Below are 17559 nucleotides of genomic sequence, written 5' to 3' on the forward strand. Positions count from 1 at the left end.
AATAACAAAAATATTTTAATATAACAAAGTATAATTTATCTATAATAGATTTTAATAGACTGCAACCAACAATTAATAGTCTATCACATATAAATTTTTTATAAGATTTTTTTACATTGCGCTAATTTGCAACGACTCTTCAACTAAAAGGAATAAATTTTTTTGAGATCAACGATCAAACTTAGTTATATATCTGGATAATTAAAAGTATTTTAGAATAGGGAAATATCCTATAAAAGGTATATTTGTTGGCAAATATCATTAACTAAAGTAGGTATTAATTTTCCTTTTCAAATTAAATTTAAATAAAATATGCCATAATTTTCTTAATACAATAAATATTCAGATTTTATATTTGCAGTGCACAGATATGTTCTTACCATGATATAAATAGATAAAAGTTATGATTACTCTCGCACTACGCTACTAGAAAATGAGTTTAGCTCATAATTAACATAACTTTTCATCTTAAAAGTGAGAGACTCAACTTTCTTCTTCATCCTAAAAAAAAAGACTCTCGTACACATATCAAAGACAACAATACTAAACAAGAGCATTGTAAAGAAAAGCTGTATAAATAAAAGTAGTTTTTAAAATATTGCTTTTGTTTTTAGAACTAAATATGAATTCAACTATTATACTTTCTAAACATATAAATCTAAATTTTAAAAAATAAAAAACAAAATAATTATCAAGAGGTCATACATAGTTTATGGTAATCTCAATCGAGGTACAACATGTATAAAAAAACTTATGACTTATTTTTTGATTTAATGATTTGAAATGAATTAGATAATTCCACCAGCTATAATTATGATAATAAATTTAATCCATAAAGATTTGTGTTTAAGTTTTTTTTTTTAATTTAATGAATTAGTTATTAAAATATGTTTATGGTAAGAAGAGATGATTTAATTTACTTTCCATTTGAATAAAGAATGGCGCTGATTGTGGGCCTTAGCTTTCCCCAAAAGTCACATCTTTATTTTTCTTTTAAAACTTCCAATGATTTTTGCCCTTCTCTAAATAATAACAATAAAATAAACTTCTTCAAAAGATTAGGTTACAAATTCCCTTTTAATTCTCCTGCTTCAAACTTTATATTATTATCTTTTAGTCTTTATAAATAAGATAAATTACTATCTATCTACTATTAATAGACTATGATATTTTGTTATATTTAAAAATATTTCTTTTTTACAATTTTATCATTTAAAATAATTATTTTAATAATTATCATACAAGAAAGTAAAATACATAAACATGTTTTCAAAATTTGTAATAAAAATGGATAGATGGTTTTTCTTTTTCTTTTTTTAAGAAATAAGATTAAATTGGTAGGACTTATTTTAAATTTATTATATATCACTAAATTATTCAATTGTAATTTGTCATGTAACAAAAACGATTCATTTAAAATATTTTGATATTTTTTGGTGTGAGTGATAAAAAGGATACACAAAATGGTGATGTACGAAATATATCCAAATATTACCTTTGAAAATTTAACGATTAAGATTAAAGATATTTGTAAATACGGTTCTAAAAATCAAAATATTATTGACAATATATTCTAGAAAGACGAGATTTTGTTATATTTATAATTGTATGGATACTTATTAAATGCGAAGGAAAGGGACGAAAATGGTAATTTGAGTATTTTTAAATATATATTGGTAATAAAACATCGTCTTAGAAAAATAATAATGATTTGCATTTGAAACCGGAACGCCATATTCCACGGCTGCTCCGTCGCTCTAAGGCTGAGCTCTACGGCGTAGTGAGAGAGAGAAGAGGAAGAGAAGAGAGAGAAGGAGCAGGACAACGAAGCGTTTCTGACAATGGAAATGGAAATCATAGACTTTACAAGAAAACTAATTAAATTATCTCCATTTCTGCTCTACGCGGCTATATGATTGCTTCATCCTTCCTTTTCTTTTTTCATTTTTTCATGATTTGGATCTTGGAAAACCCACCCCCCCAAACTTGATTCTTCCCTCGAGATCATTATTCTGTGAGTATGATTTCTTACCCCATTTCGTCTTTCTTACATTTGGTTCGTTTTTTCATCACTGAAGTGAGTGTTCGGATTCTGATTCCGATTCTGGGTCTGATTCCCGTTTGTTTACCTTCTTAGCCTATTTCTTGATTGGCAGTTTTGGATTTTGGGAATCTTAGCTCTAGATTTTCTCTCTCTCTCTCTTTTTTTTTAATGTGTATAGGTTCGGGTTGGCTTGACTTTTCTGTGTAATGTAGATTACTCAAGTTACGTAGGCCGTATTGATTTGTTTTAGTTGTTGGTTGGGATGCCTCATAGATTAGAATGGACTATTCTTTATTATGTTTGTGGGGATTGTTGGAAAGTAACTTACTGCAAAAGTTTCTTTCAGTGTACAGGGCTGAAGCCTTGTGCTGCTCACGAGGTGTTTACCATAGGAGCAATTCGAATTACGTTACTATTGAGTTCTATAATCATTTGAAACTTTACCTTTTCCATTTTGGCTAATTAGATGATTCTTTAGAACCTGTGACAAAATTTTGTGTTTGCTATCTAATTGCAGTTTTTCTTCATCGGTGATCAGTCAATTTTCAGATTTTTCTGGTACCTTTTTGACATTTATTCCTTTCATTGGAGGAGTGCGTATTGGTAGATAGCAATCGGAATGCAAATTGTTTAGAAATTTAGCTGCTGTACATTTTGTTGAAGATGAAGACAACTCAGGCATGGTGTCCTAGTGAGATGCAGATTTTGCCAGGGCCTCGCCATCGTACTCATATGAAAAAGCCGTTATGGATTATCGTTTTGGTTTCCTTCATCATTGTCTTCCTTATCTGTGCATACATGTATCCACCCCAAACTAGTGGTGCCTGTTACATTTTTTCTTCTGGAGGTTGTAAGGTCATTACGGACTGGCTTCCACCTGCTCCTGCTAGAGAACTTACTGATGAAGAGGTTTCTTCTCATGTTGTTATTCGAGAAATTTTGAACTCACCGATTATACCTTCAAAAACTCCAAAGATAGCATTTATGTTTTTGACTCCTGGGTCTTTGCCGTTTGAGAAGCTGTGGGACAAATTTTTCAACGTAAGTTTTTGTTTTTTCATTTCTAATTCCAAGCTGTTTAATCTTTGTTGTTCTTGAATTTTATTATTCCTCTGCAATCACTTAACGGAGTACACTGTTTTTCACTCTCTTGGAAAAATACTCAACTATTACATACATGGCATACTAATAAATCTGATTTCTTTTAATCTAGTTTCATGAGCCTCAATGATATCCATCAAGGCTTTGAAAGAAGTGGAATTAGTTGTTTTACTATTTGCTCGTTATTCTTTTACTGTTCATTACTTCTTGATGTACAGACTGATTTTCAACGAAAACTAATTCACATCTCCTGGTAGGGTCATGAAGACAAATTCACTGTTTATGTCCATGCTTCTAAGGAGAAACCAACTCATGTCAGCAGACACTTCTTGAATCGGGATATTCATAGTGGTCAGGTACCTTAAGTTAAAAGAGTTATTAGTCTATACGGTGTCAAAATGAAATTCCCAATGCCTCGGCAGAAGATAGCCTGATATTAAATTTCACTCATTGCATATGAGTCGTTCTTGCCTCATTTTTTGCCATCTTATCCTTTTCTGGAATCCCCTTTCTGATAAGAATGTAAATAATTGGAACTCTTGATTGGTAATTATTGCAGGTAGTGTGGGGTAAAATTACCATGGTTGATGCGGAGAGAAGATTGTTGGCAAATGCTCTACAAGAACCAGATAATCACCATTTTGTTTTACTTTCTGATAGGTGACTGAAATCTCAGTCTCTCTCACTCTCTCTCTCTGTTCATGGGTTATATTAAGTTCTTATCGTCAACTCTCATGTTCCTTTTATTTTGCAGTTGTGTGCCTTTGTATAGTTTTGACTATATCTACAAGTATCTGATGCATTCAAATACGAGTTTTGTTGACTGGTGAGTTATATAGTTTCATGCTCCCTCTCCACATGTTCATTTCCTCCAATTTTCTGTGAGAAAATTCACACACACACGACTCCTAGGACCTGGTTTCTTGTCAGAATTTCAGGACATACAATTCAATACTGCATATTGATTCGTTTGTAGAATATCTCTAATAGATGCCAATTAACAATTTTCTCAGCTTTAAGGATCCTGGTCCACATGGAAATGGCAGGTATTCAGAGCACATGTTACCGGAAGTGGAGGAGAAACACTTTAGAAAAGGTGCACAGGTACACTCTGGAAATTTCGCTCATTCATACAACTTTCCAAAAATTTAGTTTTTTGTTCTTTGTTGTTGCGTGTGTGCGCGGAAGAATCCTTTTATACACTAATGGATAGAATTGCTTGGGTTCTTTCGTTAACTTCTGTGCTTGTCTGGGTTGCCACTATAACTATGCAAAACTTTAATAGTTCTCTTGATTATTTTTATTCACTTGAAATGTCGCAAAACTTAAAACTTTAGATTATGTTTTGATGGGTTTTACTCTAGGATGTATTCATTCTTATTTCTTTGACATCTTTGACCTTAAGGCTTAGATTTCAGATTGAGATATTTCTTCCACGTGCGCATGTGACAGTCAACGAAATAGAATGCAATTTTAATCCGAATTTTCTTTATTTTATGCAGTGGTTCACAATGAAACGGCAGCATGCTTTAATAGTTTTGGCCGACAATCTTTATTACTCCAAATTTCGCGATTACTGCCGGGTGATTGTAAACTTATGTCTTCTGTATTTCTGTTGCAATATTAGGACTAATGTGTGTAGTCTTCTTTTGCTCATGTTGTACATCTTAGGGATATGTTACAATGCTCAGTCTCTCTCTCTCTCTCTCTCTCTCTCTCACCCACACACACGCACAGCACAGCACAGACACTTCATTAGAAGATAAGTTGAATACATATTTCTCATTTTCCCTTGCATCCCGAGTCCTTATTTCCTGAGCAAACTTTCTTTTGATTATATAGCCTTTTCTTGATGCTTACAAATATGTAGACACCATTTTTCCTAACCAAACTGTATATTTGGGATCTAATCATATCTACTCCATTTTCTTTGAGTTTGACCATTAATAGAAGTAAAAGGTGAGAATGTTTTTCTCTCATGTCATTGATGTGTCATGGTACACACATGTCAATCCTTTTCTGCATTCCCACACGTCTGCAGATACCTATCCTACTGAACCATTTATTGGGCAAGTGCACATGAGACTTCATTTTCTTTAGTAGGTAGCAATTAGCATAATCCCAGTTTCGCAAAAATCGCGAGGTTCTCTATTGTAACGGATTAGCATTAATGATCGATTATGATAAATCCTCTGCCCACGTGATTACCAAATACCGACTCACCACCATGTATTGAGACGTATATTTTCATCCACAGCCAGGTTTAGAAGGGCACAATTGCATAGCTGACGAGCATTACTTGCCAACGTTTTTCAATGTAAGTTTCTTCAGACACTTCTTACCACAGAGCATTTCCCGTATCTCTAGCTAAAAAGTTTCCCGTTTTTCAATGTAGATGATTGATCCGACTGGAATCGCAAATTGGTCAGTAACACATGTTGATTGGTCTGAAAGAAAGTGGCATCCAAAATCGTATAGAGCCGAGGATATTACCTATGAGCTTTTGCAGAATATTACGGTATGATTTATACATAATATCAATATTCACTTTGCTGATTTTTATTGGTGAAGCTCCAAAATGTTAGCCTTTTCCAGTCATTTTTCTTACTAATTGCAGTTTGTCATCAACTGACCCCTTGCACACCCCTAGAGTAGGGCAAGGGGATTTAAAGGGGAAATGAGAAGTGTTGGATGTTGATTGTTTTAATGGTGCTATTTTAATATTTTTGCAGTCGATTGATGTGAGTGTGCATGTTACAAGTGACCAGAAGGTATGCTTGTTCTGTTATTTCAATGAAATTTTGTTGGTGTCTTCATCTAATTGTTTTTTTTTCTGGGTCCTCTACAGAAAGAAGTACAAAGGTGGCCTTGTTTGTGGAATGGTTTACAACGGCCATGTTACCTATTTGCAAGAAAATTTTATCCCCAAGCTTTGGATAAGTTGCTGTATCTTTTCTCCAACTATACAACAATTTGAGTTAGGTTTTTATGTTTACATTTACTTTTGACGTTTCAAATTCTTTTGCAACATCAATAACTCCACAGTTTTTTGTTCAATCTGGTCTTTTATTCAGTTATAGGTTGTAAATTCCTGACCTTGGGAAGGTTTGAATATGACCAACCATCTTTCTTGTGTGCATCGACCTGCTTGCCGAGTGTCTGGTGATCTGAGATTGAAGGAACTCACATGTTGGTGTTGCTTCCTCGGGGATGGGCATATTTTCTATTTTTTACTTCATATTTTTAGTTTTTTTTCTCTTTCTTTAGAACAGAAGAACAGACGATTTTGAAGGAAAATAACTTCCTTAGATCTTGTAGTAATATTTTGTAAACATGTGGATCTGAATTTTGGCTTCTTGAAAATATATATTTTAAGTTTCAAAGTACCACATTTCTGTGCTGCACTTCAATTACAAAGCTCTACAAACAGGAAGGACAAAAATCTCAACTTATCTCCTAAGGTTTGGAAATGGACTAATTCTATTACTCATTCTGTTAACTTTAGATGTCCAGAACATTTACCTCCTCTGCTTCTAGTTTATTAGAACCCGACTTTTGGGGTCGTCAGATGCTTTTTGCAAAAGATGCTATCCTTCTAATGCCGAAGTTGATTGATGTCATGTAAGTTTCCTCATCATAATCTTTTCACCGTGCAGCACTTTCCCATCTGTGGTTTTAATTTTTCTTTTAGGATTCATTTGATGCCTTTATGTTTTAGGCGCTCATATTTTTCATCTGTGAATTAGTGTTTCTATACTTTTACTAAAACCCCTTGTATTTTTGCACATAACCTTGTCATGAATTGATACTTTAATATTTTTTCCATCATCTTTTACCTGCTAGTCTTTCTGATTCTACATGATATTTAAATGGTTTCATTCTGCTTTGAGAAATCACCATGGTTTCATTCTCCATTGTAAAACACATCAGAATCAACATGATGATTCTGTTAGCTTCTCTCCATCATCTTTTACCTTCCCTAACCTTGGCATTTTATTTGTCAACAGCCATAATCTTGTCCACATCGATCACGACAAAGCCTTCACGTTTGGCAACCAAGCTGATCCACCGCAACTCATATCTACATCCACTCTATGACCCAAATGAGACAGTTGAGGATCGATCAAAGAGAGAGCAGGCAAGCTCAATCGAACGCTTTGCTTTTCTCGAGTCAAAGATTAAAGAACTGAAGTCTGTTGGTAATGAAGCTCGATCAAGTCTCATTCCTTTCAATCGAGGTAGTGGGTTTCTTGTTAATTTGTCTATCGGTTCGCCGCCCGTGACACAGCTCGTAGTGGTCGACACTGGTAGCTCCCTCCTGTGGGTGCAATGTTTGCCTTGTATCAACTGTTTTCAACAATCGACCTCATGGTTCGATCCTTTGAAATCAGCAAGTTTCAAAACATTGGGTTGTGGATTTCCTGGGTATAACTACATTAATGGTTACAAATGCAATGGTAATCAAGCTGAGTACAAGTTGAGATACCTTGGTGGGGATTCCTCACAAGGAATTCTTGCTAAGGAATCACTTCTCTTTGAGACACTTGATGAAGGTGGAGTTTTTCAATACAATGCTCTATTTCAACACAAACAAGTTAATAAATAAATTTGACATTATTAATTGATTTAGTAACATATTTTGCCGTTTTTATAATTATTATTTTGTGATATCATATGATTTGTGATTATAACAAAGAAAAACTATGACTTTAAATTTGTCGAAGTCACAATGGCTAAAATCGTATTCGATTGTTGTAGGCAAAATAAAAAAGACGAATTTAACATTTGGGTGTGGTCATATGAACTTCAAAACCAACAATGACGATACCTACAATGGCGTATTTGGATTAGGAGCATATCCCTACATAACAATGGCCACTCAATTAGGCAACAAATTTTCCTATTGCATTGGCGATATAAACAATCCTCTCTACACTCACAATCATCTCGTCTTAGGACAAGGATCTTACATTGAAGGCGATTCCACTCCTCTTCAAATCCACTTTGGCCATTATTATGTCACTTTACAAACCATCAGTGTTGGCTCTAAGACCCTCAAAATCGACCCAAATGCCTTCAAGATCTCATCGGACGGCAGCGGTGGAGTTCTGATCGACTCTGGAATGACCTACACTAAGCTTGCGAATGGTGGGTTTGAATTACTTTACGATGAGATTGTTGATTTGATGAAGGGTTTGTTGGAACGAATCCCAACTCAGAGGAAATTTGAAGGGTTGTGTTTTAAAGGAGTTGTGAGTCGAGATCTTGTTGGGTTTCCGGCGGTGACGTTTCATTTCGCCGGCGGTGCTGATTTGGTGTTGGAATCGGGGAGTTTGTTCCGGCAACACGGTGGGGATCGGTTTTGTTTAGCTATTTTGCCGAGTAATTCCGAGTTATTGAATCTGTCTGTGATTGGGATTTTGGCTCAACAGAATTATAATGTAGGTTTTGATCTTGAACAAATGAAAGTGTTCTTTCGTAGGATTGATTGTCAACTTCTTGATGAGTAAAGGATTTTTCATTTTTTCTTTTTGAGAAATTATTCAAGTGTCACTTGATGATTTTGTAAGAATGATCCCATCTTTTAAAAAAGTAGGGATAAAACTAATCTCTCCTGCATGATATTCATTCATGGCAAATGCCCTCGTACCATTTTATAGTGGAGCTAACTTCATTTTACATAAAACCCAAAAATAATAATAATAATAATAATAATAATAATAATAATAATAATAATAATAATAATAATAATAATAATAATAATAATAATAATAATAATAATAATAATAATAATAATAATAATAATAATAATAATATTGTACTTGAAAATGAACGTCATATTAAGGTTTAAGCTTTAACTATATCTACTCTTCACGTTTACCAAGTAAATTCAACTTTCTTTTTTTATCCGCTTTTTATAATTATCGAGAAACTCAATCTTACAACTCTATATCCCAAATATAAACTCATTGACTTATTAACTCCACTCAATTAAATTATTGACACAAAAATGATTTTGGATCAAGTGGATAGGTTAGGCAACTTAATGGAGGGTCTCTTAGTTGTTGAATAAATATATATAACTCCTCCAACAAAGTTAACATTACAATAAACTATTAATGTTTTGTTATTATACAAAAAAAAAATCGAGAGGAATATGATTATTTGGGTACAACAATGGGGGATGGAGGGACTGTTTTATGGATAGGTGTGCAGTCCCAACCACCTTCTTTAGTATGAGAAAAAGTAAAATGCTTAGGAACCCAAGTCTCACCTCTTGATGCCATTTCTCTTGCAATCTCCCTTTGTTTCTCCTCCAAAGCTCTCTTTCCTCTTTTTGCTGCCTCCCAGTCTTTGCTCAGAATGCCTTGGCTCACCTCACTCCATACCACTGCTGATTCACTTGGCCACACACTCTGTTGAGTACGAGTGCAAAATGTTCAATTCACAACCAAATATATACTTATATTCACAGATATGGTAATACACCATTTTTATCAAATTTAGGATACGAACATGACAATGACATGATTATTAACATTCATTTTTAGAAATATATATCATTTTTAAACAAGAACGAAGTGTAAATTCCATATGTTTACGTATTTGTATGCTCAACAACTTAGTTTGGCATATTTCGCTATCAAACTTTATTGTTTTGTCATATATTTGTCTATTTAGAATATGTAACAAGTGTTGGATGCAAGTCTAACAAATGTAAGTCATATTGACTTTGTATAACTATTGTCTGGCACATTTATTACACTAACAAGTGTTTGATATGTGTCCAACAAAGGTCAGAGTGTCCGAGTGTCCAAGTGTATGTGCTTCTTAGCTAATTGGTATTCATTTTAAGACGTGTATGGACTATTGAAAAATTAGAACAAGTATTAGTGAGTTGTCAAAATTTTTGTCAAATTTTCATTCAAATTATATGAATGTAAAGTCTGTATGAAGTTCACGGTATGACGAAGAAAGTTGATAATGAAAAATATTATACCCTTGGGTCTTGAACTGTAGGAGTTCTCAGTCTCCAAATGTTTTCTTTTGCGTTGTATATGACTGCAACTTCACCGCTCTCTATGTTCTTCACCGTGACAGTTCTGCAATCATAAGAAATTAAATGACTTTAGAGGAATTCATAGCCATATCTTGCGTTTGTTTACACCTTTGTGAACCGGACTCTTGAAATATCCCATATATAGTAATGCTAATGCATGAGAAAAGGAAAGAAGAGGATTTTCTTTGGTTCAAAAGACTTGAAACCACAAAATTTTCTTTCAGAAAGTTGAAACTAAAGTAATGATGATTCCAAAATGGTAGAGGGATACCTATAGCATAGAGCTTTGGTTTACCTGTCCCATTGACCATTGACCTCATAAAGAGGCTTTGATGACAAACTATCAAAAATCTTTCCTTTGATTGATCTAGCATTCCCTCCAAATCCAAAGAAAGAGAGACCTTTGAAACGTAACTCAGCTTCAAGACCACTGTCATGGCAAGCAATTCTGAGATTACCACTCCATTCAGCCCCAGGTGTTGGAAGGAATTTGAACATCAGATTTGGAGCATTCATAACGTAAGTTTCTCTATGATTTGAAAGTCTCAGCTCTCTCTTTCCCCTTACTTCCACCTCCACAGATGTACCTACAAAAGTTGGTTGGTGTAATGATAAGATTTCTATTACATTCTTAATCAAGAGTATATTAGTAATTAGATAGAAACGTCCTTTTTAGTACCGGTTGAAAATAGGAGGGAGAGAAAACAGAGGAGGTAAGAGAATCTTTTGGACAGTTTTAAGCTTGAGTTCTTATTACCCAGTAGAGTGGAGATTCGAAATATCTCGAATACTACTTGGGTTGCCTTGCATTTCTTTTTAATCTTTTTATATGAAAATAATTCTGATTTGGATTCTATTAGCTTTATAAATTGTGCAAAGACTAGAGTACATCTAACAAATAGTGACCACATAGAGGGGATTGATAACCGAGTATTTGCCACTGATATCATGTATTGTGAAGAAAACTGGATATTTTGAATACCATAAAATTTGGCAATAGGCTGCTGACACCATATCATTTCCAAGTTTTCCTTTTCATCAGTAGCATGGAGGGCACTCACTGGTGGATGATGTGAAACCTGACAAATTTTCATACAAAAGAAAGAGTCGGTAACTAAAGAAAGAGAGGAGTGTTGTTTGATAAGTAAAGATGTTTTTCATACAAATAGATTAAGTAAGAACCTGCTCAAGTAGAACATTTAGGGAGCCTGCTGAAGCATGATGGGTCTCTCCAAGAATTGGGTTGAAAGGAGAAATACCAAAAGTTAAAGGACGAAGAGTAGAAATGTTCCATGCTACAACAGCCACAAATCTGTCTATTGGGTTCTTCCCATTGTTGCACTTCCTTAACATGTCTTCATTGAAGCAATACACAGATTCACCATAACATTGAAGTTGTGATTTTGGCATGTTGAACTGTGGGGGTACCTGAAATTCAGTAATTCACATAAACCTTGTTATCCATCAATATTACTATGAATATTAGTTTTTTTGGGTCTGAGTTCAACTGGGGTGATGGGGAGATTCAATCATCATACAGTTTTACTTGAAAGGTCATGTAATTAAATAACTTTAAAGTCTTTACTAAGTATTCTAACGGCAAGGTGAGTTTAATTTGATAGTATGGAGTACATCTTTTGAAAGGTCTAGACATGTATTATTTCTTTTTGAAATAGAATGACAGTTGAGAAGTTGAGGGAGTTACCTTGAAGTGAGATAGATCAGATCCTGGCCGTACATCTTTAAAGAGGCTTAGGATGCGACTGAGTAGGTTAGGAGCTTTATACTCGGCCGCATCTGACCCTGCCTCCAACGAAACCGGTTTAGTCAAAGTAATTCTTCTCACCGCCCTTTCCGTGTCCTCTCCAGCACCCTATTAAATTTCCAGTATTTTTGTCAGTTCAGTTTCCCACGCGCTTCTTACGAGCGTCGTGTTCACGCACTCCTAATAAAAAATAAACTAACAAAAACAAAGGCATTTCCCACGTGCACCTTCTTTCAGCCTTGAGAAAAAGTAGTTCCAATAATTTATTAAAATTAATACGATCTATTATACATACATATAGATACATACATACATATATATATATATATTATGATACATTTACTCGTATCATAAATAATAATATCACCCAACTTCTTTTAAATTCAAACATGTGACATTATGATTGAAAATTTTTGTATTTTTCTAAATTTCTAATTTAATAAAACAAAGAATGTAGGTATGATTTTTAAATGAATTTGGGTTCGTTTAATAATAATAAAAGAATTTTTCTTTTTCTTTTTTCTTTTTGAAATTAATGATGATGAAAGAAGTTTGACAAAGGAGTATTCAAAATTTGAGGACAAGATCAGAAATAAAAACATTAAATTCTCAGATGGTCCCTAATCTATTAGGTATCACCAATTAGAAATTTCAAATTGATGATACCCTAATGTATTAAAATAAAAACGTTTTCAAATACAATAAATCAAAGTAAAATATATATAAAATATAGTAAAATTTCATAATCTATCCATGAATTATGAATCTAACCGTACTTACCGATGTTGATCATTATAAAATCTAAAATTTTGCTAATTTTACCATTTATAATAATTTTCTAAATCATAAACAAAAATAAATGAATAAATTAAAAATAAATTTATAAAATATATATATATATATATATATATATATATATATATATATTAATTTATTAATATATTTAAATACATCAACATGCTACTAAAATATTTCATCATCAAAATCTTATTCACCCAAAACAAAGTTCATTATTCACAACTAGATATATCTACGTACTTCAAATATTATACTCATAAAACAAGATTTAAAAAAAAATCTACCAATACCCTTATTGTATATATCAATTGAATAATCTTCTTTACAAAAATGAAAATCTAAATAAAATTTAAGATCCCAATTTTGGGTTCACACTTGTACACATTTCTTTATCTTTTTGCCAAAAAAGGAAGAAAAAAGCTGTGCTAATAAATGGTCTTGTATGCATGATTGGGATATACATCTCCCCAATTGGCAAAACCATTATCTCCCCAATTGACAAAAACACGACAACAACCAAAGCCTCAGCCATTAATAGTCTCAAAGAGACATATCCATGTATCCATGTAGGCTTTTTCTCAATTCGAATATGGCTGGAAAATGAGGACAAACATTTGGGTCCTTGTCCAGATTTTATAAGGCTCGTCTAAGAACTAACTCAACCAACGTGCTCGTTAACGTTATTGATAAATGATAGATTATAATCCACCAACTCATTGTACTAAGAAATCTTAACTATCCCTCGAACACTATTCAAACTAATAAAGACGGATATTTAAAAATAGATATGTCTACTGTTTTACAACAAAATAAAGGAAGCCATAGATGAAATTTTACATATAAGTTCTAGAGAGCAAGCAAGGCATGCATGTGACTTGGTCCTATCAGATGATGGATCTTTGATCTATCATTTTATTGTACCATCAGAGATAGCTATAATAAATACAAATACTAAAGTTAGATGAACGTTCCTAACAACTACAGTTAACGATATAATGTTCGAAAGAAAAAAAGAAAAAATATCTAATTCTATTTATGAAATAGTCATCACATGTTACTTATTTGAGATAACACCACGTGACAAAGCATTTATCATGTATTTTTCTAATTTTTATATTTTAAATTTAGTTTCTAAGCAGTGTAAAATCAAACTCAAAACTTTGAACTAGAAGGTAAGATTACCATAAATTTTGTTATATTGTAACCTTAATTTTGATCATATTTTTGTGTAGTCATCCCAAAATTTCAAAGTTAAAAACATAGATGATGGGGAAATATTGTTTTTCTTCTTAATTTGGTAAGTTTATTATTATTATTATTATTATTATTGTTTTCTTATGAGTCATATAGGGTAGGTAGTACTAGAAATTTGGTGGATTTGATCTTGTGGCAACAAGGCAGGTCACGTGGAGGTGTATACATTATTGTAAAAGAGAGTGGGTGCTTTTATTTATTATATCAATTCAACCAACTTCAATGAAACTACTGACTTTACTTCTTTCTACTTATTTCATACGTACTTTACTTTGAGAACTCCATCCATCCGATATTTTTGTATCATCCATGTTTCTAAATTAAGAAATCATAGGGCCCTTTGGTAACTATTTACTATTTGGAGGATGTTTGAGACGTAGATTAAGAGTGTAATGGCAGAAAGTACAATTGGTTTTAATGATAAATACTAGACGATAGACGATATAAGTAATAAGAGTTCTCATATATATCTTTTACTAGCTAAATGTGAATTATAATAATTGAACTATAATAGTCGAAGATAAATTGTACTTCAAATAGTTTTTTTAATTTTTTGTCTTTCTTAAATTTTAAAAGAAACTTATTTATCCAATGATTTTCATATTTATTAAGGAATATAGTAGAATTATTAGTAAAATTTAAAAAAATAAATAAAAGAAAAACTAAAAATGTTCTTGGTTTTTTTAAAACATCTGATAACAACTCAAGAAATTTATACATATAAGTTTATAAATTCTTTTAAAAACAAAAGATTACAAATTAAATGGTTACCAAACAAGATTGTAACCATTTTTTTAAATTAACTTATAAACACTACTATAGTTTTAAAAAAATTGACTAAAAATAACTTTTAGTTTTGAAATTTAATTACTTAATCCAATCATGAAAGCATAGCAATTAAAGAAAATAGACTTATTCAAAAAAAAAAAAAAACAAAAGCGCAAAATAGAGGTCTTAAATATTTGGTTTCCTTGGTGTCCAACAGTCTTCATAGGTTTATATATTCAAAATTATAAATTTTTTATCACACCATATCACAAAAACCCACAAAACCCTTTACAAAATCACCCCAAAATACCAATGATCTATATATAGCCAAGATTATCATGATACCCAAGCACATATTTATTGAACCAAAATATGAGAAGGAAATGTCTCACATTTCTAGAACCTATTCATTCTTACAATACTATTTATTATACTCACTCAAGTTTTTCCCAACTTTATATTTCATAATAAATTGAGTCAAGTCGGTTCAAAAAAATCAAATTATATCTCTATATGAAACACAAACTGGTATTTGGAAGTTCTTTTTAAGCAATGATTTAAATTTACTTAATTATAAATCAAAATATTGAGCCTATCAATATTTGTCTCTATATTTGAAAAAAAAAAAAGAGAGAGAAAAGAATATACCCATATGGCCAATGGGATTTAATTTCAAATATTTTTAATTTCAAAGTTATTAGTCCTTGAACAATAATCAAGGAAACATCAATTTCAATGAAATACGTATAATATTTTAAATATCTTAAAAACTTTTAGGACATTGAATAAAATTTAATAAAGTTCTCCTCTATCAAATAACATATTACTAAAATTGGCTACAAATATAAATAACTTTCATTTTTTAAAATTTGACCATTTAATCAAAATAATTTTTTTTTTTATTAAGCTTTGTTTAGCCTAAATATAATATAACTTAACTAAAACACTATGGAATTAAGAAAATAAACGAAAATAAACGTAAAAGTTAAGTAAACAAACGAAGCCTAAGATGAAAACGCTCACAATATTTTAATAATCTTTAAAAAAAATTATAAAAAAATAGAGCCAGCCGCGTGAACTCCAATGCCGCCATAAACGGCGGTTCTATCAGAGAAAACGATCACCGTCAAATACTAAACTATTTCGACGACAAATCCGAGATTCGTAGAAAGCGGCCGGAATACCGGTGTTGATTTCCAAAACCAGAGCGATACAAAAAGCGGTTTCCAGCCGTGTCAATTTTAGAAAGAAAAAAAAAAGATGCAGATTGGAATTTAATGATGCAAGAGAGAAAGCGGTACATACCATAAGTGAAATCGGGGATCGACGTGTGGAAGAGGAGGAGTCGCCGGAGCCGGAGCCGGAGAAGAGAGAGGAAGTGTTGAAGGTTGGAGGGAAAGGGAATGGAAATAGGGAGAAAAGGGGGGGAAAAGGTGTGTGAAGAGAGAATAAGAATTTTGGCGATTTAAAAAGAAGGGATTGACCAATCAGAATTTAGAGGGAAGGGAAGAGGGAACAATGTAATGCGCGGTGGTTTGGTTGCTTTTTATATATTATAGTTATAATATTCCTGTTTTATTTATTACGTCAGCGGTCTTTTTTACATTCTTTTAATATGTAATTTTTGGATTATTTGATAATTATTAACTATAAATATTTTTATGTGAAAATTTTCTAACCATTTCCCATTCTTTTCTTTTTCCCTTATCTTTTTTTTTTCAAAGATTAGGTTTGTTTTTTCTTTTTTACAAATACTTAAATTATAAAATAGTATATCTTTCATTTGATCCTATGATTTAGTTTTCTTTTCTTTTTTTCTTTTTTTTTTTTTTGTCTTATAGGTTGAGAATTAAAATTTTCAGAATGAGTATATATATATATATATATATATATATATATATATATATATATATATATTTTTGCAAATTTTGGGTTATAGAAATATCACTCGCTCCACTTCAAAAATCAACCACCTCAAGAAAATTACAATCTAAAATTTTTTCCTTATTCATTTTAGAAGCAAAATTAGCCAAAATGCACTACAAGAAATTGTAGCTCTCTCGATGCATCAAATCGTTAAGAAATATATCAAAACGTGTCGGAAAAAAATCTCCCAACATAGAAGCCCATCGGGAGATGGGTTAGGAAAACTTGTCAGAAGAGTATTTCTCGATGCAAACATAAAGAGGCGTTGGGAATTTATAACTCCTAACACTGGTATGAAGCGCGTGTATAACGTTGGATATATCTCTACCTTTTAAGTACGACTCTATCTCCCTATGCATTTTCTCTCGATAGGCTAAAGAAGCGTCAGGATGTACAGAATTTCTTACGACGATGTGAATAATTTTATTATAAATACGAGGAAGAAAAGACAACCTGAAAATATTGATTTGTTATATCAATCTCAAATTTCACCCAATATCGTAGAGTTCCGAAAATGATTAGATTTTGATTCATGAATTAAAGTTAAGGAATCCGTTGAAGCAAACATTTAATAGCCTCATTTTATAAACCAATTTAAACCCTAGTAAAAAAAAGGGCAAAGCTTCCGCTGCAATGGCCTCAAGAAGTATATCACCTTGGCCTCCGCAATAGCCTTCAAAATCGTACCATGTGAATCACGAATTGTGACACCCAAACCCATCCTTCCCGTTAGAAGAATTGAAGCATCAATGTTCACTTTGATCTCTCCTTCCTCCGGCCGCCTCCATCTTCTAATTAATCTCCTCATCACCCAAATTCGACGCTTCCCATTCGACAATTAAT

General features: G+C 32.3%; 3 protein-coding genes across 9 annotated transcripts; 2 read left to right on the forward strand and 1 right to left on the reverse strand.

Moving 5' to 3' along the window:
* The first annotated feature begins 1665 nt into the window (after positions 1-1665).
* LOC103494243 (glycosyltransferase BC10-like) lies at positions 1666-6531 on the forward strand. Of its 6 annotated transcripts, none has more exons than XM_008455352.3 (12): positions 1703-2014; positions 2391-2423; positions 2562-3085; positions 3403-3501; positions 3705-3805; positions 3900-3971; positions 4159-4249; positions 4648-4728; positions 5403-5462; positions 5541-5663; positions 5878-5916; positions 5994-6531. In XM_008455352.3, the coding sequence occupies exons 3-12, from the start codon at positions 2708-2710 to the stop codon at positions 6120-6122; spliced, it is 1173 nt and encodes a 390-aa protein (XP_008453574.1). In that variant the 5' UTR covers positions 1703-2014; positions 2391-2423; positions 2562-2707; the 3' UTR covers positions 6123-6531. The 6 variants fall into 6 exon arrangements, with proteins under 6 accessions (XP_008453576.1, XP_008453574.1, XP_008453577.1 ...); XM_008455355.3 differs by lacking the exon at positions 2391-2423 and having other exon boundaries at positions 5994-6122; positions 6220-6531; XM_008455354.3 differs by lacking the exon at positions 2391-2423 and having other exon boundaries at positions 1666-2014; positions 2583-3085.
* LOC103494349 (probable aspartic protease At2g35615) lies at positions 6472-8692 on the forward strand. 2 transcript variants are annotated; one of them, XM_051080967.1, is made up of 4 exons: positions 6472-6606; positions 6683-6766; positions 7153-7698; positions 7904-8692. In XM_051080967.1, exons 2-4 carry the CDS (start codon positions 6760-6762, stop codon positions 8653-8655), a joined length of 1305 nt encoding a protein of 434 aa, XP_050936924.1. In that variant the 5' UTR covers positions 6472-6606; positions 6683-6759; the 3' UTR covers positions 8656-8692. The 2 variants fall into 2 exon arrangements, with proteins under 2 accessions (XP_050936924.1, XP_050936923.1); XM_051080966.1 differs by lacking the exon at positions 6472-6606 and having other exon boundaries at positions 6619-6766.
* A 515-nt stretch (positions 8693-9207) lies between these two features.
* Positions 9208-16307, reverse strand: LOC103494242 (oxysterol-binding protein-related protein 4C). The gene is made up of 7 exons (XM_008455350.3): positions 16096-16307; positions 11911-12078; positions 11388-11633; positions 11188-11284; positions 10501-10792; positions 10146-10248; positions 9208-9561 (listed from the first exon to the last, which is right to left on the reverse strand). The coding sequence occupies exons 1-7, from the start codon at positions 16096-16098 to the stop codon at positions 9307-9309; spliced, it is 1164 nt and encodes a 387-aa protein (XP_008453572.1). The 5' UTR covers positions 16099-16307; the 3' UTR covers positions 9208-9306.
* Between the last annotated feature and the right edge of the window lie 1252 nt (positions 16308-17559).

The sequence above is a fragment of the Cucumis melo genome, chromosome 2 (assembly GCF_025177605.1).
Source record: "Cucumis melo cultivar AY chromosome 2, USDA_Cmelo_AY_1.0, whole genome shotgun sequence".
In the NCBI taxonomy this organism is placed as follows: Eukaryota; Viridiplantae; Streptophyta; class Magnoliopsida; order Cucurbitales; family Cucurbitaceae; genus Cucumis; species Cucumis melo.